The following is a 23,922-nucleotide window of genomic DNA, read 5'->3' on the forward strand; positions in this document are numbered from 1 at the left end:
GAACCAGTGCTTCATTTGCAAGCAGGTCGGTCATCTGGCCAAGGCCTGCCCTCGCAGGAGACCCTGACCCTCACCACAGCAGCAGGCCACTGATGGCCCGCCCACAGATGCGGCTCGGCAGGCTGCCTCCGGGACACCTGCTCAGGCCACAGAGACCTCGGAGTGGCAGCCTGGACATGGGCGCCGCCGAGGGAGACAGCCACAGCAGCACGCCCAGAGACCGCTGCAGAGCAACAGCAGCCACAGTCTCAGCCTCACTGGGTTCCCGTGAGGAACAGCTTTGCTCCCCTCCCCGCGGCGACGACTAAGGGGACCAGGAGATGCCAGCACCCCCTCCTTCACCCCCTCCACCCCCGTCCCCTCCCACCGCCTCGCTTCCACCTTCGCCTCCTCCCGTCCTCGCTCCGGTTTCGGTAGCGGCTCCCTCTCCACCCCCCTCGCCCCCCCTCCTCCCCCCCCGCCTGCCTCACCTTCCCGGGAGGCCCTGGCAGTCCCCTCGCGTTCACCTGCAGTCCGAAGGGCACTGAGCACCGACCTCGCTCGAGCACCACAGAGGAGACCTACCATGCCGATTCGGGCTTCACGGATATCATCTATCCACAGTCGGCTCAGTCGCCTCGGCATTAGACAGCGCTCGGAGGCTTTTGATTATGCCTTCACACGGCTTTTTGGAGTAGAGGGCCCCCATGAGCCAGCACCCATCCGAGTTCATGTGGTGATACCTCCGACCCGTGGTGGGGAGGAGGCACTAGATTCAGCGGTGGCCTTCTCGTTCCCTCTATGTGGCCCTTGCGACCGGGAGTGGACTCTAGAGCTCGTTCTCAGCACTTTGAAGACTCAAGCAATTCAGTTTTCTCATCATATGAGCGATCTGGAGGTGACAGATGTGTTAGGCCGACTATGGGAGTTGGCTCATTTTTTCTTGGATCCCGGGAGTGTGGATACCTCAAGGATTCGTCATTTGGTCGTTCGCATAGTGGCAGACTTAGCACGCGACCCTGGATATGTATGTATACATGAGGTTGCTGTGTCAGAGCAGGAGGCAGTCGCCATGGGCCACAGCCCCACTGGCGCCTGATCCGTGTTTCTTGCAGTACACCGGGTGGGCAGATTCGCAGCCGCTCGGATGGGGACTACTCTCCATCCAAGCCGCTTGCGAAGACCCGCCGTACGGTTGAGACAGCATCCACCTCAGCAAGGCATCCATGAGGATCATCTCATGGAATGTACAAGGCCTTGGCGGAGCACATTTTATACGCTATCGTGGTTGCTTGCGGCAAGAGCTTCAGAGATGCCTGGTTGGTGGCAGCATTGATATTTTGATGATGCAGGAGCACCACTTGGGTGATAGCAGGATCCGGAGATATGGTTCGGTGATGCCTGGTAGATGGGACACCTTTTGGTCTACAAATTTGAATCCGAAAAAGGATTTTTTGACTCTCGAAGAGAAACCCATTATTAGGTTCCTTGGCATACCACTAGTGGTGAATGTTACCATGAATCAGAGATGGGAGTGGATGATGCAAAAAGTGGATAAACAGTTGACCAAGTGGACACCTTCTCCCTTTCACAAGCTCACAATAACTAATCAATCTTTTTTCTAATGAACCATACCAAATAATGTGGGAGAACCCTTGCCTTTCCTCACACAGAACTAGGAGAGCACACCATGGGTGAACTCCTATTACTCCAATACATGCAAAATCCAACATTTATAAGATGTGAAAACTAAGGTTTGATTGCCCCCAGTTCTTACTTAGGGTCGATGAGGAAATACAAGTCATAGGCATGTAATGTATCCCATGGTTAAGGAAATGGTGGGTTTGTTTCACCTTATTCTGGGCCACTTTAATTTCGTAAAAGTCCAACAAATTGATGGAAGAAGGAAAAGATGCATCCTTATGCTTTTGTAGTTTGAAATTGGATAAATATATGAAGTAAAAAATAAATGCTTCTTCAAAATTACCATTTCCTCTTCAGCCCACATAGGAAGTAGGATTCAAATTTCACAAGGTTCAAAAAAACGACATTTATTGTTCACTAAAATTCAAGGTGTGAATGATAATTTTTTCCCCCATTAAAGGGTGTAAAAGGCTTATAAAATTTATACACAATATTCATAATTTTTTAACTACCAAAGTAAACACGCAAGTACAGGAGTAGAGAGTCGCCCTTGCTATAGACGTATTTTTCAAAAAGTATGGCTATTTTTTTCCAGATTTTTGACTTGGTGAAAAAGAAGGAAAAACCAGAATATTAAAAAAAACACTATTATATTCAGATTTTTGGACACCTCCATATATGGCTCATTCCTGCTATACCGTCTTCTGTCAAAGCCGATGTAGCCTACCCATCGTTTGGAATTTCTTGTTCCTGTAATTAGAATATAAATTTCAAGGCATTTTAATTCTTTGAGAATTACTGTCTGTAAATGCCAATAAATAGGCCAAATTAAGGAGCAACCTAGTTATGTGATCAAATTCATTGGCAAAAAAAAAGACCTTTCATGAGTAAAGGCTTGCTCATATACATTTCCAACAGCAACTTGAAAAAACCAGTGATACAAACATAGCGGTCTAGGGCCCCTGCACGTGCCATGCGCACGCATGCTCTCTCTCTCTCTCTCTCTCTCTCTCTCTCTCCATGAAACTGCTACAACAGAGTTGTGTTCTGAAAAGTCAATCCACTTTCGCTTGACACAGAATCAACCCACAGATGAGAAATCTCTTACTGCAACAACAATAGAGTTTCAGGTATGCAAATAATCTTGTTGAAGGGATACATACCTAGCTCATTCCAATCAAAATCCACTGTTATTATTCACAACGAAGGAGCTTAATATTGCAAGTACAGCAACAACAATCATGATATTCAGAAAGTAGTTGGTCTTCAGAGGTTGATTCGGACTCCCCCCTAATCCCAAGTACTCTGCTCGTATCTTAGCCTTCATGGCATCAGATAGTTCTTTCTGCACTCAAAAAGTCACCATCTCAATTTCTTTAAGCTCATCTCATGTACATACAGGTTCTGAATTATTTCAAAAGACAGCTGTTTTGCAAGAGAGTTCATGCATAGACCAAAGGCAGCTCCCTATTACCTTTGTGCCTTCATTTGAGGAGTACTTTGCAGCAACAAACTTTTCAGGGACTGGCTGTTTTGAGGGTTGCGTCAATGGCTCATCGATAGTTATCCCCTGCACTCCAGCTCTAAGGTTAAACATCCTCTCCGTTATTTTACACCTCCGGGTAACTTTGATACATAGTTGTGAATGATACCTCAGGAGGATCAAATTTTGCACCCAATTCACTAAGTTTCGCATGTGCTTCTGCATAATCCTTGAAGAATGCTTCTTGATCCTCAGCATACTTCTCAGCATACACCTGTCACAAGAAAAACGCCTCTCTCTCTCTCTCTCTCTCTCTCTCTCTCTCGTTCTTTCACTGCTTCTATTTACTGTATACAGAGGTGCATCAGAGGGCCTCCATAGTACGTTGGCCCTGTATTTTATTTCGGCAACCAATTCTTAATCATGGATCATATGGTACATTTTTTCAGTCTCATAGACCCTTCGGGTCTTTTCATACACGTTAATAACATCTCTCTCTCTCTCTCTCTCTCTCTCTCTCTCTCTCTCATACCAAACAGGTAGGGTTGCTTCAGCCATTGCCCGTTCCTGAGAGTCTGTTTCACAACATTTCGATGGATTTGGTTGGACCATCTACTGGATCTCGGAATACTCAGTGTATGACAATACTAGCATAGTTGTTTCTCGTATCGGTACGAACCCATTCGTACCGTATGGTTCATACGGTACGAGTCCCCCCCCCCCCCTTCCCCCCTTGAGAAAAAAATTCCAAATGCTAAAAAAATATAGAAATCTTACTTAATGAAGATCCCAAATGCCTGCAATACCTCGCAACTTTCGTGTCCACTTAGTATTCCATATGGGGTTGCTGAGAGACCTAAAAAATCTGGCAAGGAAGACTGGTAGTGAACACATGATTGGTAGGATGAGAGAATCTTGCTACATCACTTGGAGATCCCTGGTATAGGTAAGCTAGACAGTCAAATCCTCAAGTTATGTACGACGAGGGAGAAGATTTGGACATGGCCATTTTGATCTAGAGAGGAGTCCCTAAACCTATCACCCTAGATGCACTGCTCGTATTTGTGCAAGGACAGTCCCTTAGTCATAAACGCTACACTGGGAGACCTTTGGTATTGCATTACCCATGCAGGTTCTTTTTTGGAGACAACTGGGAGATCCAACTGGGAGAGACACATTTCCATGTTCTGGTTCCTCAAGCGTTGTAGACTCCTCAACCCCCCCCCCCCCCCCCCCCCCCCCCAACCTTCCCTCATATTCAAGCTTGAAGCTCCATAGTTTGTAAGTGTTTTTAAAAAAAACCGTATTTTATCGTACGCTATCCGAAAATTTCATATCGTAACAAAAATTCCCGTACGGTATCATATTTTTGTACCGTGACAACTATGGATGATAGTTGACAAGTTCAGTAAATTTTGTATGCTTATACCATGCAAACAGACAGCCACAGTAGAATATATAGCCCAGCTCTTTCTCCGACATTGGTATCCAGTTTGTGGTTTGCCACGGACCATTACTTTGATCGGGACAATGAAATCCATGGAAATACTTTTCCACTTTCTAGACGGAATATCCAAAGGATGTAATAACCCAGCAGATTTAAGGCGTTCAGCCTTGTTTATCTGACATTGATGACATCGGACCACATAACTCTGAATAAAATCTTTCATTTTTGGCCAATAAAATGTCCTTCTAACTAAAGCCAAGGTACACTATATGCTAGGACCTTTGTTTATATCTCACTTCTGGCGAGCTTTGTTTGATAACTTTGGTACCAAATTGCAATTGTCTAGTGCATTCCATCCCCAGACCGATGGCCAAACCGAGATTTACAATCAGTTGGCTTTCGATGTGCTTAAAGCGTACTGCCATGATTAGCAGTCGAAGTAGGAGCTTCATCTCCCATTGGTACAAGCAATTCTCAATGACACTCACTCATCTAGTGTTGGCAGAACTTCGTATGAGGCAGCCTTGGGTCGAAGATTTTCATCCCTTCTCACGAGGATGATCTCTCCTTTCTTAGAAGCCAACAAGACAACAGAAACTTTTTCAGCCATCATTGAGTCCGTCAAAGAGCGTCTTACCAAAGCTCAAGAGGCTTACACCAGACATGCAAATAAGTCATGGAGAGATGTCAATTTCAAAGAAGGTGAATGGACATATTTAAGGATCATGAAGCAAAGACTCAAGCAAGTGGGCAAGCGTTATCCAAAGTTGTCATTCAGAAGTTTTGGTCCTTTTCCCATCATAAAGAAGATAAGCGACGTCGTCATGCAACTCAGATTGCTAGACAGTTGGACGATGCACGTCTTCCACGTCTCCTAGTTAAAGCCTTATATTGGACCGTCATTGCAGAATGTTCCACAAGAGCAGCAGCCAGAAATGGTTGATGAAGCGGAGGTAATAGAGCCTGAGCAAATCCTTCTACATCGTTGGAGCATGGTTCTGGACGACATCTTCGCTAAGTTTATGCAAAGTTCAAAGATCTCTTCGCTAATTTTATGCAAAGTTAAAAGATCGAGGGACCCATGAAGCCATTTGACTAGATGAAGAATTCTTCCTCGAGTATCCACAGTTATTGGCGGACTATCTCGAAGCGATAAACCCGCCACCAAACTAAGCAAGAGGGAATGTCATGTGCACCCATCACTGTGGTACATGGTGACAAACTAGCTCATCAACAGTGCAAGAATCATGTACATAAGTAGTACCTTTTAGGATTTATTTGTCCTATGCCGTGACCCTTTTGTGAGCCCAGTCCAAGGCATGTCAAGCATGAGCTTCGTAGGTCACTCTCCCAGTCAGTGTCAGGTCAGTCCTCTTAACCCACTTTGGAGAATTCAACAAGTGTTCATCATTCAGGAGCATGCAGAGGTTAGCCATAGCAGTAGATGCATCAGGAGCATGTAGTTGCACTTCATTTAGAAGGGGGCCAGCCCCAAGGCAGCCCCAACAGGTGGCAAGCCTTCCAAGGGGTAGACAATCCCCTAGCCATGCATTGAGGCCCAGCCGACCAGCCCTTGGAGGCTGTAGAGCAGTCGGCCAGACCATGTGAGGTCTTGGGCTCCAATTGGCCAGGTCAGGCAGCCAATCGACCAGCCAACCTGCAAATTCAGCATCCGACTAACATTAAAAGCTAGTCATGCACATAATGCTGCAGCCGATAGGCATTTAATGCCAATTGTGGACAATTTCTGCCAACGGACAGGTTGTAGGGACAGCCGACCTGCACCCTGGAGTCATATAAATAGGCAAGGCATATTCAATCCCTAAAACATCAGTCAGAATTCAGAGATTAACATCAGAACTCAAGCATGTATGCTTAGGCTCGTGCCTATGCATACTTTCAGCCCTACTTGTGCTCTCAGCCTAAGGCAAAGAAGCTCAGTCTCTTCAGGAGTATCCAGCACACCTTCCCTTAGTCTCGGGCCAGTGTATTTCTCTTATTTGGGCCATCTTCAAGTAGGCTCCCCCTTCTAGGACTAAAAAGCACACATTTGAGCTATTTCCGGCGGGGAGCCCTTATTATTGGCAAAAAACTCCAGTTTTGGGGATGCGCATGCTTTTCAATGTGCATGAGGGCTGGTCGACTCGTTCTCAGCCTGTTGGCAGCTTGCTACAGCTATCTACCGCGACTAATGTTCACCAGATGCATGGGGAATGCTGGCCAACTCCTTCTGGGTGTGTTTCCTCTGCTAGCCGACTAGTTTACAGCTGGAACAGGGGCTAGACAGGTCATAAAAACAGAGAGAAAGAGCTAGTCGTGATCATCTGGACAATTTCCCTTCTGACCGAGAGCTTGCAGGCTTGTGTACAGTTGTTGATCGCTTCTTTTTGTGGCTATTGAGGGCTGGTCAACTACTGTAAACAGCCTCTCTAGGCTGGTTGACTTGGCCTATGAGCCATATAGGAGAAGGGTGAAGATACATGGTTGTTCCAGGCTGATGCGAGAGTGCTATGGGCTGTCCATAGTTATCCACCATGTGCTTGATGCCGGAAGTGCCCTCTTATGCTGAGGAACGTCAACAAATTCTGCATATGTTTTTGTTTTTGCTTTCATACTGTACTGGAAGAGATAGGTGCTAGCTAGTGGAGAATCCCTGGGCACCCGTGAAGTTGTATTTGGAAGCAGACTCCTTTTTGGTAATCTAACCATAAAAGGCAAAGGGGGGGGGGGGGGGGGTGTCAGCCCATCTTCTGGCCCCTAGTGTGGTGTATTGTGCAGAGTTGTTGTTTATGTGTATTTTCAGTTTTCAAGATTGATAAGATTTCCGTGTTACAATTGCCCTTCCGTTTACATTGGTATCAGAGCTTAACAAAGCTTGTACCTTATATGATGCTGGATATGACTGTAAGGAGTCGTTATCCATGAGAGAAGGTTGGGATTCTGAGGTAGCCCTTGTCTTATTGTCAGCCTCGAAAGAGGTTATTTTTCGATTAAGCGGCAGTGAGCGTGTGGAAAGACTTCGTGGCTCTCCTGTCTGTGTAGGGGCATTGTTGCACCCTTGCAATCTATTCAGTATCATACTAGGGAAGCTGGTAGAGAGCGGTTCCGAGCCACAGAAATTCCTTTCTTTCTGAAAATCTAGAAGATACATTATGGCCAACCAGTCAGATCATTCTGTGGAGGACTCTATCACCCGTACTCGCCGCATGCGGGAAGAGGATAGAGACAGGGATCATGTTGGGGCTTTGGCTGATAATGATCCACCGTTGTCTGCCAAGGCTGAGGATCAGCACGATATTGATGCCTTGATGAATGAGCTTGAACAGCTCCGTGCTTTGCAAAGAGACCCTGATGTACAGAGGGTCATCGAATCAAGTCTCGTGTCAAGGCTGATGTGGTCACTTTTGATGCAATTGTCCAACAGACGGAAATTGACAAACCTCGAGAGTTGGTTGTTTCTTATTTGAAAAGCCGTGGCGATGTTTCCGATGATGAGGGCAAGTGGTTCTTCACACGGAAACCTCGAAGGCTATCCCGTGAAGGGAATTCCGATGATGTTGTGAGAGGGCATGCAACCCACACCAGTGATGTGAGAGGGCATGCAACCCGCACCAGTGATGTAAGTGGACATGCAGCCCGAGCAAGTGTTTTGAGGGGGCTTGCACGCCATGAGGAGACATGCAGCCCAAGGAGATGATGTAAGAGGGCATGCAGCCCGCATGTAACAAGCGGAAGCTTCGGGGGAGATCGATAACTTCAATGCTCAGAAGTTAGCACACTTGTCGCAACGAAATTAACGCACAAAACTGAATGTGGATGTGCAAAAAATATATATATAGAGAGAGAGAGGGACAAGAGGACACATTATTGGGTCCCGAATACCCTCTGTAGTGCCCCCACCACGAATGATGTATTTGCTTTTATTAGAATGATGCAAACTGAAAATAAAAGACTGAACCTGAACCTTCTTCTGGCTAAGATAGATCTCTGCCCTTGACCTTCAAACCTTCACCCTTGCATTAGCTTCTCCCTTGGTTGTCCTAGCTCTTTAGTAGCTGTAGCACCTTGTGAATTATGAGATAAATGAACTGAATTTATGCTATGGGAATTTATACCCCTTCTAGGAGCTGGTCGGCTGGTTTAATCCAAGCAGCTGACTAATAATAGCCTCACGACTGCATAATATAGCATTAAATGCAGGAAATCATGCGCATTCACACTGGACTTGCCTGGCCAGCATACGCATCTGACATGGGTTGCTGGACAGCCTGTGTGGGCTGCCCCACACCTGGCCGACATGCCTTCAAGGGCTGGATGCCCTGTCGGCTGCCTGTCCAGAGGCCCTAGGGCTGGCCTACAGCCCTTCCAGCCCATCCCATGGCTGGTGGGCACAACCAAGGCCCTCCTGGCCCTTTGGGGGTGGTTCTATACCTACCCCATGCCCACATAACTGTTCTTGGGGCAGCCCTATGGGCTGGCTCCATTCCTACATGCAAATCCTACCTGTCTACAGAGTGGTTTGGCATCCAGTGTCATACCAGATACACAGAGTGACAGAACCATTGACATCATTCCAGAGAGAGACTCACAACGCGAAATAGCATTGTTTCATGTGAAGGACAATGCACACCTGACCTTGGACGCATGTGCAGAACAATGCACACCTGACCTCGGACGACTAGAGTGGAACCCTAGCTGACTCGTCCCGGACTGGGCTCACATGGGACCAGTTTTCTACCCCACGTCCTGCACCTTCTGTACAGATATGTTTACGTGGCATCCAAGTGACATCCCCTTCTGCTTAACTTGACAGAAGCTACATAGCCTCCAAATAATCCGTCAATAACGCCGGATAGTCGTCGAAAGACTCTTTGTCAAGCCATACCGCCTCGTCGGTCCCTCGGTCCTGAAACTTTGTGAGAAACTGTCTTTGTCTTCAGCCGGAGCCATGCTTGAAGCGGTGCAAAAGAATCTCTTCTAGAACCATGACTTCAATTTCATCAATGATATCAAGTTCCGCCTCGTCTTTAACTTCTGAAGGGTTCGGACCTGCATATGGTTTTAACCAACTGACATGGAACACATCGTGCATAGTCCAACTCGGAGATAGCTCCAACTTCATTGAAACCTCATTAATCTTTCTCTGGATGGAAAGAGGTCCGAAGCTCTAAAATGACAACTTTGGGCATTGCTTGCCCACCTGTTTCAACCTTTGCTTCATAATCACGTTCCGAAAACTTCATATCCCTTCGATCTTTGTTGGCCTGTCCAGTGTAGGCCTCCTGTGCTTTAGCCAACCTGTCTTTTACTGACTCCAAAATCTCCTGGTAAGAAATCTATTCGCTTCAGGTACTGAAGACGAGGTCCTAGTCAATAGCGACTGAAATGGTCTTCCAAATGCTGTCTCATATAGAGTCCTGCAAATAGCTGAAGAAAAAGAATCATTCTAAACAGCTTGAACTAAACAAAAATATGATTCCCACTTACCTTACTGATCGTGGACATAACACTTCAGCACATCAAACGCCAACTGGTTGTCTATCTGGCCGTCCGTCTGTGGGTGAAATGCACTGGAAAAATTTAATTTAGTACCAAAGTTATCAAACAATGCCCTCCAAAAATGACTGGTAAACTTAGCATCTCGGTCTGACACTATGGTCCTAGGGATCCCGCCAATCAGGTACCAATGCCGAATGAGCAAATGGGCAACATCTTCGGCAGTCACATTGGCCCTTCATGGAATAAGCATAACAAATTTGCTAAATCTATCAACTATAGTTAAGCACTGAGTATTACGCTTACCCGGAATGGGAGACAAATTCGTGACAAAATCCATCGAAATATCCCTCAAGAATTGGCGAGGGCTGTAACAACCCTATCTTCTTCCCACGAGGGGCTTTTACCTTTTGACAAATATCACAGTGATGTACATATGAAAACACATATCGCCTCATCTTTGCCCAATAATATTGCCATTCCAACTTCTCTAAAGTCGAATTCATGCCCTTATGACCACCAGTAATGGCGTCATGGGTGTCATCAAGGTTGTTTCCGTACGGCATACAACGATTGATCGTACAGAATGCCATACGATACGATACCGTACGTACTCATACGGATTTTTCAAAAAATATTTTTTTCTCGAATTTTTTTTTCCAAAAATAAAATTTTTCTCAAAAAATTTAATTTTTTTGAGAGGTAATGGTATTTTTTTTTTCTTATCTATGGCTGTTTAAGCTTCCTCTGTACTATGATGCTTTCCTCCTTTCTAAAATACACCATATCTGGAATTGGAGATACCTAAGTTTATAAGTATTTTTTTAAAACACCGTATTTTATCGTACGATAAGAAAAAAAAAATATCGTACCATATTTTCCCGTATGGTATCGTATCGTACGAACCGTACGGTATCGTATCGTACGAACCATACGGTATCATACCTGACAACTATGGGTGTCATGGAGAAGAGCTGCCCTAAACGACTTCGTGACACATAGTCGGTCTTTGTAGAAAAGCCAACCATCGCGTATCAAAAAGTGGCATGGTCCTGTGGCATCCAATGCTTGTTCCTACTGTGTACCGAATTCCTCGGAATCCACGTACGTGTGCTTCAATGTCGTCTAGTCCCGTACCAACAAGGTCGAGTCTAGTGGTCTAAATCAAAGTCACTTGAACAGGCATCCAATGCCTCTTCCAACTGTGTACCGAATTCCTCGGAATCCATGTACGTGTGCTTCAATGTCGTCTAGTCCCGTACCAACAAGGTTGAGTCTAGGGATCTAAATCAAAGTCACTCGTCCCTTCTTGCTCAAAGCATGGGCCACTGGATTGGCCTTTCCTGGAAGGTACTCAATCATACCACCAAATTGCTGAAATATCTGACTCCAGCGGTGTTGTCGGTCACTCCACTATACACTTGGCATTGTCTGAATCCAGCGTAATGCCTGATAGTCAGTGCGAACCTCAAAGTCACGGCCATAAAGAAAATGTTTCCAATGTTTCAAGGCCTGTATAACTGCGAGGAGTTCTCGATTGTAGACTGAATAATTCTTTTCTACGGGCAGTAACTTACGAGACATGTAAGCTACTAGATGACCATTCTGTTGTAATACACCTCCATATGCGATGTTACTCGCATCGATGATCACTGGGAATGGCTCGTCCCACGAGGCAAGTGCTAGACAAGGCGCCTTTGACAAGGCCACCTGAATGCCTCCAACGCTCGTGGAGTCATTCGAATCCGTTGCCTTCTTGTCTTGACACCCTTTAGCAGATCGGTGAGATCCGCCAAGAGGCCAGAAAACTTGTATATGTGGGTGGAGTATGCCTGGCATATACCCACAAAGGATCTGATGTCATAAGCAGTCTGATGTACTTCCCAATTGACAATCTCGGCCACCTTAGCCGAATCAAGTCGAATGCCTTCTACATTAATTATATATCCAAGGTAATAAACCTCGAACAAATAAAATTCCGACTTCTTCTCGTTGACGTAGAGCTCATTGCTTTCCAGCAACTACAGGACTTTCTCCACATCAATGTCATGCTACTCAACCGTAGTTGAAAATACTAGTTCGTCCAAAAAATATGAACACACTTTCCAATCAATTCCCAGAACACACACATCATCATGCCGTTGAATGTGACTGGGGCGTTCGTCAAGCCAAAAGGCATGACCACAAATTCATAGTGGACCCATTCCGTACGGAAGGTTGTCTTGGAGATGCTCCCTTCAACAATCCTCACCCGGTGGTACCCGCTCTTCAAATCGAGTTTCGAGTACACCTTAGCCCCATTCAGCCTCTCGAAAATATAATCCTTGCTCGAGGGTTCCGAGCCTGGGAGGAGATCGATCTTGTGGTCCTCCGGTCTGGACGGGGAAAGCTGGGGAGGGAGATTGTCCCAAAGAAAAATCTTCTGGAACTTTTCATGGAGAGCCAAATACTTCTCGAAAACACTGGCCACCGTCTGGGCAGTCTGGATGTATATCATCGCACAACGTGCGCCTTTCCTAATTACTCGTTTAGCCTGCAAGTGGCTTATGAGTGGAAAGTTCGGAATTCTTGGCTCACACTTAATGGTCACTGGGGCGTTTGACACATTCCGACTAATCTGGAAGGTGTGCTTGTCCCACTTGACATCAGGAAAGAACTTGTGAAACCACTGAATGCCAAATATTATGTCTGCTCCTATAAGAGGAGCAACCATAAAATCACGCACAAACTCTATGCCCTGAATAACTAATTTAGCACCTAGAGCTTCATACTTGACGCTCGTTGTCATACCTGTGCTAAAACCCTCAACTTGCTTGTCTACCACAGTCAAGACAAAACGGGCACACCGAGCAGCCTGTTCCGTGACCACGTCCTCCATGTTGCCGCTGTCAAACAAGACGACGACTCTCTGGCCGCCTATATAGCCAAAGGTCTTGAGCAATTCGTTGCGCTCATACTCCTGGTCATGGGCGCCCTTCTGCTTATCTTCACAAGCTCCCAGCTAATGATTACTCCAACTGAAGCATTGGGATTTGAAGGACTTGGGCCAGCCACTGGGGTCTATGTGGAAGCTGGGCTCACCACTGAAGCCGTGGAGGCTGAGGCGACGGTCTTTGGAGTGGTAGTCTTCTTAGGACACTCCCAAGAAGTGTGTCCTTTTGTATGACAAAAGAAACAACCCTCCTCCTTGTACTAAACAATCTCCTCAGCACTCAACTTGCCACCCACCGGTCTTGCCTGCCTCCGCTTTCTGGTCTGGAGTAAGCTTGGGCGCATTGGTTGAGTTCTTGGAGCCAGAGGCTGCCGTGCTCTGTCGTGGGGAAGACCCCGTCTGGTTTTGGCCTTTTCCCCTCGAGGTGGTAACCTTGGGAGTAGCCGGCTGGAAAGTCTTGGGGTTGCCACCATTGTGCTTCATTTGAGCACTCTCCACAAGCGAGAGTGCGTATTCAAAGCTAGCTGGCCGAAACATATGCACCTCCCACTTGATTTGCGTGTCAAGGCCATATAGAAATTGCCCTTTCTTGTCTGTGTCAAACAAGCCTAATTGCAAACATAAGTTCGAAATTCTATTGGCAAACTAAGGACTGGTTGCGCGTTCTGACGCGCTCCCCTAAACTCTTCTTCGAGTTGCTCAAGGTAATGGGGCGGTAGAAACCGCTGCTTAAGGTCGCGAATAAACTCGTCTCAAACATAAGCTGCCATACCTAATCTGCTGCTATGGACATGTGCCCATTGGGTCCACCAAGGAATGGCCTCACCTTCTAAGTATCAATTGGCTAAGATCACCCTGTCAGTATCATTCTTTCTAACTGCGGCACAAAGTAAGCTTCAAATTGATGCAACCGTGAATAAAGAGTTGTGGGATCGAGTGTACCATTATACTTACTGAGATTCATTTTCTCGAGAAAATGATTCGAGGAAGCCACTGGTGTCAGTCTTGCATCCAAAGCTGCAAGGTATCGCTCATGTTCCACGCATCGCATGGTTGTCTTCACTTTGTCGGATCTCCAATGCACGCATCTGCAACTCAAGCATCGAACTCGACTGCGGTCGTGACCCTTCGAGAGGGTCCCTGTGTAGAGAATCTGGAATCTAGGAAACGAAAGGAGATGTAGGAGGAGACGAAAATGTTAGAAAAAGTGATCTATGTCATATCATAGACAAGGTCAAAGAGATGTGGATGAATGTGGTGAAGGCTAGGAGTTATCCCACATCCCACATGCAAAGGCAAAGCCCATATGGTACTTGGACCTATATAAAGGGTCATTTCAATGTAATGTAACACAACAACTCATTCTCAAGTACACAATCTCTTGGTCAAGTAAGTGCATCTTGTGTTGCTTTGTATTGCTTTTTGTCATTTGTTTATAATCATGTTTAGCATTATGTTTGAGCCTCCATAGGCTAGCCTAGTCCTAGATCCATGATTTCCAACATGATATCAGAGCCTGGCAGGCTATGGCTTAGCTTAGTTTAGTTGTTTTGCCATTTCTCTTCAATATGGTGCCCGCAAAAGGAAGTGCCATTGAGAAGAAGGAATAGCAAAATTATTGCATTAGTCTTTGCATCATTAGGGTTTCCTTAGGTGTTGTCCATTGCATTCATTTCAAAGAAGTAGAGAGAGCTTTTTGCTCTTGTTCTCGCATTGCACATCAAAAGCCAGCTCACTGTCATTAGAAAGAAGCGGTGTTCTCCATAGCTCACAGCAGAGAGAGAAGAAGAGTGCTAGCAGTGGTGGAAAAGCACAGCACAAGAAGAACATGGACGACACTGATAGAAGTGCAACAACGAGTAGATCTGCATTATCTCAGAAGAGGAGTAAGCTTCTTGCGCAAAAGCTTAGATACAGCCAACCGGTTAGAAGGCAAGGAGAGATCACCACGGCAGCACCTGCGCACAACAAACATCATCAAGATATGAGTCCATAACCATAGACGAGCGCTCGCTCTGCCATACAAGAGGCAGCAGATAGCAGCATAGACAACAACAACGGGAGAAGCTGACAATGCACAGATCAGAACAACGATGACAAACGACATCACAATAACCCAGCACATCTTAGAAGATTACACAACAGCCGGAAGAGGGAGTGCTTGAAGAGAAGCAGGTGATGCAGTTGACTAGATCCGAAATCAGCGCAACGAAAACGGGCGGTGCCGGTGGAATAAATCTGGCCGTTGTTCTCATTTGAAATAAAGGATTTTTTCTTTATTATTTTGAGACTAAGGTTTGAAAAACCTTTAAGTAATATAAGAGGTTGTTCATATGGTACTTAAGAAAGGGTGTATCTTTTACCTTTTTTGGAAAATTCTCTGTACTATGTGGATGCCACGATGGAATGCCCACATGCATTATGAAGATGCCTCAAGGATGGGAATGCACGTACGTCCAGTCTATGTGCAATGTCAGGACGAAGAAGATGCTATGCAGAATGAAGATGCAGATGAAGATGCAGACAGAGATGCAAAAATGGATGGAGACAAAGACGAAGATGTCAATGAAGATTGATTCTATTAAAAGGAATCAAACATGGGATTTGGTTGATCTGCCCAAAGGCAAGAAAGCAATTGGTACTAAATGGGTCTATAAGTTGAAAAGACATGCAGATGGATCCATTGACAGGTACAAAGCCCGTCTAGTTGCAAAGGGCTATGCACAGAAGAAGGGCATTGATTATGAGGAGACATTTGCTCCTACATCCCGTATGTCGACACTTAGGTGTGTCATTGCATTGGCTGCACATCGTGGTTGGGTTGTTCACCAGTTGGACATAAAGACTGCATTCCTACATGGGGACCTCGAGGAGGAAGTTTATGTATTTCAGCCCATGGGATTTGCAGAACATGGTCATGAGGGGAAAGTTTGCAGGCTGAAAAAGGCTTTGTATGGTTTGAAACAAGCTCCACGAGCTTGGTATGCAAAAATAGATGCTTTTCTACTCACTCAGGGATTTGTGAACAGTCCATCAGAAGCCACTCTGTATGTAAAGAAAGAAGAGACAGATCTGCTGGTCATCAGTCTTTATGTGGATGATCTCTTGCTCATGGGATCAAATGATGACAAAATTGCAGCTTTTAAGGAGATACTGCAACAGACATTTGACATGTCTGACTTGGGGCTTGTACATTACTATTTGGGCATACAGTTTGTGCAGGATAACAGAGGCATTGGGTTGTTGCAATCACGTTATGTTGCTAAACTTCTGGAGAAGTTTAAATTTCAGGATTGCAAGCCTATTAGTACTCCTATGGAGCCGGGGATGAAACTGTCACTACAAGATGACAGTGTTTCCTTTGATGCCACTACATATGCTCAGGCTGTTGGGTGCCTCATTTACTTGTGTAATACAAGGCCAGATATTCAGTATGCAGTCTCTCAGTTGAGCAGATTTATGCACAGCCCGCGGTTGTCACATTGGCAAGCTGTGAAGCGTGTATTCCGTTATTTGCAGGGTACCTTGTCTCTTGGATTGCTTTATCTTGAGGGGAGTGACATGCAGTTATATGCTTACAGTGATTCAGATTGGGCTGGTGATTTTGATACCAGACATTCCACTAGTGGAAATTGTTTCTTTCTTGGCTCTTCATGCATTTCTTGGCTAAGCAAGAAACAGACCACAGTGGCCACTTCGTCTTGTGAGGCAGAGTACAGAGCAGCCTACACTACTACTGTTGAGTGTGTTTGGCTGCGTCGTCTCATGACTGATATGGATATTTCAGTGGAGAAGCCTACACCTATCTATACTGATAGTCAGAGTGCCATTGCTGTGGCCAGGAATCCTGTGTTTCATGCTCGCACGAAACACATTGAGATTCACTATCATTTTGTTCGGGAGAGACTCCAGGCAGGAGATATCAGTCTGATCTACTGTCCTACAGATCAGAATGTGGCAGACATCTTCACCAAAGCATTACCACGTCCGAAATTTGAAGCATTCCGCAGTGCTTTGAATTTGTTTCCTTTTGGTGGATGATGTACAGTGATCACATATCACTCCAGGGGGGTTTGTTGGGTTTTACGCTGTGTATGCACCCAGAGGAGTGCTAGTGATCATCAGTAGATTACTGGGGCACTTTTTACTTCAGTTAGTGGAGGTTTTTTCCCCCAGTTTAGCCTAGTTTCACTTATATTCAGTTTATAGGTGTTTTGGTCCACCCGGCACATTTTATGGCCGGACATGTGAACACTTATCTTTAGGGTCACTATTATGTGGCTATTGTACTTCACTTTTTCATCAAGCATTATACAAAATCGTGTTCTCTCTCTCTCTTGGTTTCCACGCCTGCTTGAGGCTTCTGTAAACCCTAACCCTAACACTTCATTGCCTTTTTCCCCAGTTTAGCCTAGTTTCACTTATATTCAGTTTATAGGTGTTTTGGTCCACCCGGCACATTTTATGTCCGGACATGTGAACACTTATCTTTAGGGTCACTATTATGTGGCTATTGTACTTCACTTTTTCATCAAGCATTATACAAAATCGTGTTCTCTCTCTCTCTGTTGGTTTCCACGCCTGCTTGAGGCTTCTGTAAACCCTAACCCTAACACTTCATTGCCTTCATTTCATGCAGATGATGCCTTTGAGAGCAAGGAAGTCAAGGAATTGGGCAGATGATGCCTTTGAGAGCAAGGAAGTCAAGGTCACTCCCATCATTGGGAAGCTTCGCATACAAATACATGAATATTTGGATCATGAAGACTTCCTCGTGGCACCACTTACGAGATGTGATGTGATTCTTGGGATGCCTTGGCATTATCGTTTGGATCCCAAGATTTTGCACAAGGAAGAGAAAGTTATGTTTACTCATAGGGTAGGGAAGTTTGTATTGATGCGGGTACTACTGGGAGTACCATACCCGTTGTTGTAAGTCACATATCTATTTCCAAGGCAATAAAGAAATCAGCTTGTTCTTACTTGGTCTTTGTACGTGATAATGTTGAGCATGATGTTGTAAATCCCGTAGATCAAGATAACATTGATTTTTTAAGTGAATATGCTGATTGTTTTGCTGATTCCCTACCAAGACAGTTACCCCCGAAGAGGGGCCAGAGGATCATTGTATTGACATAATCCCTGGTAGCTCTCCTCCTAACCGACCTCCTTATATGCTGATTGTTTTGTTGATTCCCTACCAAGACAGTTACCCCCAACATAATCCCTGGTTTCTCTCCTCCTAACCGACCTCCTTATAGGGTGAGTGCTCCCCAACAGGAGGAAAACATGACTCGAGTGAATGATTTGCTTGAGAAGGAGTTGATAAGGCCAAGCTCTTCACCGTATTGTTCCCCAGTTTTACTTGTTCAGAAAAAGGATGGGACATACAAAATGTGTGTTGATTACAGAGCCCTTAACAAGATTACAATCAAGAACAGGTTTTCGATTCCTCGAATTGATGATATTCTTGATAAACTTGAGGGAGCTTCTTGTTTTAGTCGCACTGATCTTAAGAGTGGCTACCATCAAATTAGAGTGGTATCTCAAGATGTGCACAAAACGGCTTTCAGAACTTCATTTGGGCTATATATGAGTATTTGGTGGTCCCATTTGGTCTTACAAATGCTCCCGCCACTTTTAATAGAATGATGGACAGAATTTTTAGACCTCACCGTAAGTTCACAGGAACTTTCTTTGATGATATTATTATCTTTTCGAAGAGTGAGGTTGAGCATAAAGAGCATCTCCCCATTGTTTTTGAAGAGCTAAGGAAACACAAGCTTTTCATTAAAGGAAGAAGAGTGAATTCTTCTTGTCAGAGATTCACTATTTGGGACATATTGTCTCCAAAGATGGAGTACGCATGGATCCGCAAAAAACTATCAAGGATTGGCCAGAACTTCAAAATGTTCATCAAGTTATGAGCTTTATTGGTTTATGCACTTACTATCGTCGATTTATTCGACACTTTGCTTTCTTGGCTTCTCCATTGCATGATTTGACAAAGAAGAAAGTTGCATTCCGATGGTCCAATCCAAAAAAGACGGCTTTCCAAAAGTTAAAGGATGCCATTATCTCAAGGCATGTTCTTATCATTCCAGACTTGCATAAACCTTTTGTGGTCGAGTGTGATGCATGTGGAGATTGTTTGGGGTCTGTTTTGAATCAAGAGGGACATGCAGTGGCTTTTGAAAGCCGCCGCTTGCAACATGTGGAATTGTATTTGCAGGTCTATGAGAAAGAGTTGTTAGCCGTTATTCATGCCTTTCAAACATGGAAGCATTATCTTTTTGGGACTAAATTTATGGCTAAAACGGATCATCAAAGTTTACGACACTTCCTTACATAGCCTAAACTCTCAGAAAAGCATCTAAGGTGGGAAAATTTCTTGTCCATGTTCCATTTTCATATTTTGTATACTCCGGGCAAGAAGAATTTGGTAGTGGATGCTTTGTCACGCAGGCCTCAAGTGCATGCAGTGACTACCGCTTATCATCAGGACTTGTCAACGATGCGGGATATGTATGCTTTGGATCCAGATTTTCAGCTTATTTGGGCTGATTTGAATGATGGTACTGCTATCCCATCTTATTCGATTAGACATGGGTTTCGATGATGCAAAACCATATTTGTGTAGTTCATGAATTGCGCCAAAAGGTTATGGAAGAGTGTCATGCTCCTCCATATGCAGGTCATCGTGGTATTCTAGCTACTACACAAGCTTTGGAAAGATATTTCTTTTGGCCAGCTTTACGCAGGAATATTGAAGCTTATGTGCGAGAGTGCCTAGTGTGTCAGAAAGTCAAGTTTGACAGGCACAAGACACCTGGTTTGCTTCAGCCCTTACGCATTTTGCAAGAACCATGGGAAAGCATTGCCATGGATTTCATTATGGATTTGCCAAGATCGGCACATGGTAATGATGCTATATGGACTACATAGATCATTTTAACAAACAAGCACACTTTATTCCTGTGAGGAAAACAATCAAGCCAAAGCACATGGCAAAGTTGTTCCTAGCTCAGATTTTCAAACATCATGGCATGCCGAAGTCTATTGTGGAGAGTAGAGATCCTCGGACAAACAGTTTATTTTAGTGGACATTGTTTGATAACATGGGCATACATAAAGCTGAGTTTTTCTTCAACTTATCATCCTCAAACGAATAGTCAGAGTGAAATTGCAAATTCAACCGTACTTGATTTTCTTAAGTGTTATGTACCTGAGCAGAAGTCAGACTGGGAAAAGTATTTGCATTGGTTGAGTTTGCATACAATAACACAGTGCATTCTTCAACTAATAAGAGATAGTCTATGGCAAGGTGGTGCTTCCACCTATCTTACGAACAAAAGATGAAATCTTTGCAGCCGATGAGTATGTCTAGGATTTGGATACTGCGTTTCCACAGGTTTGGACAGCCATAGAAAGATCTCAAGCTAAGCAGAAAAAGGCAACTGACATGCACAGGCAAGAGGTTATTTTCAAGTTAATTGGGTATTACTTAAGTTTGAAAAAGCATGTCTTCAAAAGCGGCCAAGCAAAGAAGGCAAGTTTCCTAAGCTTTCAAACATGTATTATGGGCCATTCCAGATCTTGCAGAAGATAATTGAAGTGGCTTATAGATTGGTATTGCCCGATCACTAGAAAATATATAATGCGTTTCATGTCATCTTGCTGAGGCCTTATGTGGGACCACCTCCTATGGAACCAGTTTTGGAAGATCCACCAGAAGTGGATCCACCCATCTAAAAGCACCCTCGCTTCTTTCTGTGGCTACTAAGGGCTGGTCGACTGCTATAAACAGCCTCTCTAGGCTGGTTGACTTGTCCTGTGAGCCATACAGGAGAAGGGTGAAGATATAGGGTTGTTCCGGGCTGATGCGGTAGTGCTATGGGCTGTCCATAGTTGTCCTGTATGTGCTTGATGCTCGAAGTGCCCTCTTATGCTGAGGAACGTCAACAAATTTTGCATATGTTTTTGTTTTTGCTTTTATTATGTAACTAGAAGAGATAGGTGCTTTTATTATGTAACTAGAAGAGATAGGTGCGACCCAGTGGAGAATCCTTGGGCACCCGTGAAGTTGTATTTGGAAGTAGACTCTTTTTTGGTAATCTAACCATAAGGGGGGAGGGCAGCCCATCTTCTGGCCCCTAGTGTGGTGTATTGTGCAGAGTTGTCATCTACTTTAATCTGTCATGTTTATGTGTATTTTCAGTTTTCAAGATTGATGAGATTTTCGTGTTACAATTACCCTTCCGTTTACACCTGCTCAACGAGGATTCCAAATGCCCGCAATACTTCGCAACTTTCGTGTCCACTCAGCATTCCATATGGGGTTGCTAAGAGACCCAAAAAATATGGCAAGGTAGACTGGTAGTGTACACTTGATTGGTAGGATGAGGAGAGAATCTTGCTACATCACGTGGAGATCCCTGGTATAAGTAGGCTACACGGTCAGATCCTCAAGTTATGTATGAGGGAGAAGATTTGGACAGGGCCATTTTGATCTACAAAGGAGTCCCTAAACCTATCACCCTATATGCACTGCCCGTATCTTAGGCAAGAGGGATACGCACAGGGTTGTGGGCGTGCAAAGGTGTGCACGACAAGTCGAGCAGAGGGGCAACATGTACAGCCCAAACCAGAGATGGCGGGCAGAGGCAAGAGGGCAAAAGGGTTTCGATACCAAATGTTGGAAAGCTACACTCACACACACAGAGTGGGGGTTTCCACTGACGAAGTCACACAAAGAAGGAGATGGAGATGGACAGGGACACAGAGAAATTGAGAATAGTGGAGGCGGTAGAGTCAACCTTACACGAATATCACATCCATAATAATATGAAAGTACAAAGCAATAGATAGAGTGTCCTTTTACACTGGATATCCAAGGGAAAAAACCACATGGGAAAAAGTTTCCTCAGTTAGGTCTTGTTCATGCAGCACTACCATAAGTGTGCATTTGGCTTCAGTACCTCAACACCCTGATGCCACTGTATTCTACACTGCCTGCATACCACCTATGCTGTCGGCGCCCATCGCTCCTACGACCAGCACGCTGGCAGTGAGGTTCCTCTGCTTAACACCACCAATTTGAGAGATTACCCCGCCATCCAACGCTTATCTATCAGTAGTAGAATCGGCACCCCCATTCTGCTTTTATGCATGTTACTGCCAACTATGGATGATCGCCACCAACAGCCCGTCAATGATCACTTCCACTGTACCTTAGCCAACTCACGCCATAGCTGTCCATCCGACTTGCCTCCAACCTACAGCCACCCACGACATCAAATGGTATTTGAGGCATTTTCACAAAATTAACACTCCTGCATTTCACACAAATTATGGCTTTTGTGAAAATCGGCTCTCTGCATCAACATTAAAACTCTTGCAAACTTGAAAAATTGGGCTTTTTAAAATAAAACATGATGGAGTCAAACAAAGGTAACCTAGCCCTAGAAAGTTTTAGTGGAACAACATCCCCACATGGCAAACAAAGATCAGATTATTACTGATGCGAGACGTGCTCTGGAATGTCGTGTCAATGTCATCAAGGGAGCAGAGGAAAAACCTGAAGGTGTCACCATATCACCAATTGTGCAAGCCTAGAATGACAAGAACAATTGGGTGCCTTAAAAGCCAACATTGACGAAGACGACAAAAAGGTCGTACTCTTCTCCAGCCTAGAAGAAATTTAAGGGTTCAACGAAGTGCTATCGCACTTTGGGTATCTAGGGAAATGCTGCATTAAAACATGGTGGCCATCCTCATTGACGAGGATAGAAGACTTCAAGATCGAGTTGCTACTAGCATTGACTTAGAAAAGGGTTTCTTCACAAAACAGAAGGGCACGAACAAAGGGAAAGCTGTCAAGTGCACCTTCTCAAAAAAGCTAGGTCACACAAAAGATCCTTGCTTCAAAAGAGTGGCACTGAAAATGAAAATGAAGAGTTTGAAGATGCACCATAGAAGCCACAAACCTCTACTTCAACACCAAAAAAATGCTTCACTACCACATTCTCTAATATCTATCTCTGAAAGAGATGGATCTATCTCTGAAAGATGAATCTAATTCATATCTTCAGAGATAGATACGAGTTATAGGCATTCTAAGTGTTAAAGAGTGTCTATAAGGGTTCTCTGCCAGAGATGTCCCCCGAAACATGATTTTATGTGTTGTAATCACCTTGTGTTATTATAAAAGGCTCCAATACTTCAATGTATCCTTGTTTTGAGTCACGATGATAGTTCAGGATGGTTGACATATATCATGTGTGACCAATCAAGCCCCTTATCAGACCTGGCATGAGAGTCCACGTGTTGGCCACTATGATCTTTTGAATCATGTGTACATTTGCGGGCCCAAATCCCCATAGATATGAGGGTCAATCCCTATAACCACCTTGACTCTGAAGGGAGGTTTGTTGGGTATTTCGGAGTCCCAATGTGTACCCCTGTGTGTCTATGCTTGGAGTGGAATAATATCTATATATTATATAGCTATTTGACATAATCTATGATGTCCCTCAGAGAAGCCTCTAAAACTATAAAAGCATTGTACTTGGTGAAGCTTTCAACTATCACATCAATCAATCTCATTGAATCGTGCAACACATCTCTCTCTTGGCATATTGTCTCTTTCTCTCTCTATCACAAGCATGGCTCTCCATTAACCATCCTAAGCTCACATGTCTAACCATAACCATCAATCCGGCCACGTACTTGACCTTTGAGTGGCCAATGGGTAGAAGCATGTCCACGTCACACTTGGGAGAGCGTGCACGTGACATCCCCTCCTACTTAACTTGCAGCGCGGGTACAAAATGCTACCCTACTGTCCCCTCCATCCTACAAACTGGCCGGCTTGTAGAGCCCCCTTGGATGCTGTGGATGGCCGCCTTCTGTGTGCTATCATGCAACCTAAATAGGGCTGCG

The 23,922-nt window shown here is 44.7% G+C and overlaps 1 protein-coding gene across 3 annotated transcripts in view; it reads right to left on the bottom strand.

Annotated features, from left to right (window-relative positions):
• Positions 1 to 2,501: 2,501 nt before the first annotated feature.
• Positions 2,502 to 23,922, bottom strand: part of LOC147642330 (putative L-ascorbate peroxidase 6, chloroplastic/mitochondrial) — a 31,738-nt gene continuing 10,317 nt past the window's right edge. Inside the window, exons 10-14 of one of the 3 annotated variants that reach the window (XM_086805271.1) lie at positions 22,212 to 22,256; positions 3,276 to 3,380; positions 3,098 to 3,193; positions 2,787 to 2,968; positions 2,502 to 2,585 (exon numbers count right to left, since the gene is read on the bottom strand). In XM_086805271.1, coding sequence (XP_086661397.1) covers positions 2,801 to 2,968; positions 3,098 to 3,193; positions 3,276 to 3,380; positions 22,212 to 22,256 — 414 coding nt within the window. In that variant the 3' untranslated portion in view covers positions 2,502 to 2,585; positions 2,787 to 2,800. Of the gene's footprint in view, positions 2,586 to 2,714; positions 2,969 to 3,097; positions 3,194 to 3,275; positions 3,381 to 22,211; positions 22,257 to 23,922 lie in introns of those variants that run through there. The other 2 variants (XM_086805262.1, XM_086805279.1) reach the window with 2 other exon arrangements.

Source organism: Cibotium barometz, chromosome 1, assembly GCF_041138505.1.
Source record: "Cibotium barometz isolate CiBa-2024 chromosome 1, ASM4113850v1, whole genome shotgun sequence".
NCBI classification, from domain to species: Eukaryota; Viridiplantae; Streptophyta; class Polypodiopsida; order Cyatheales; family Cibotiaceae; genus Cibotium; species Cibotium barometz.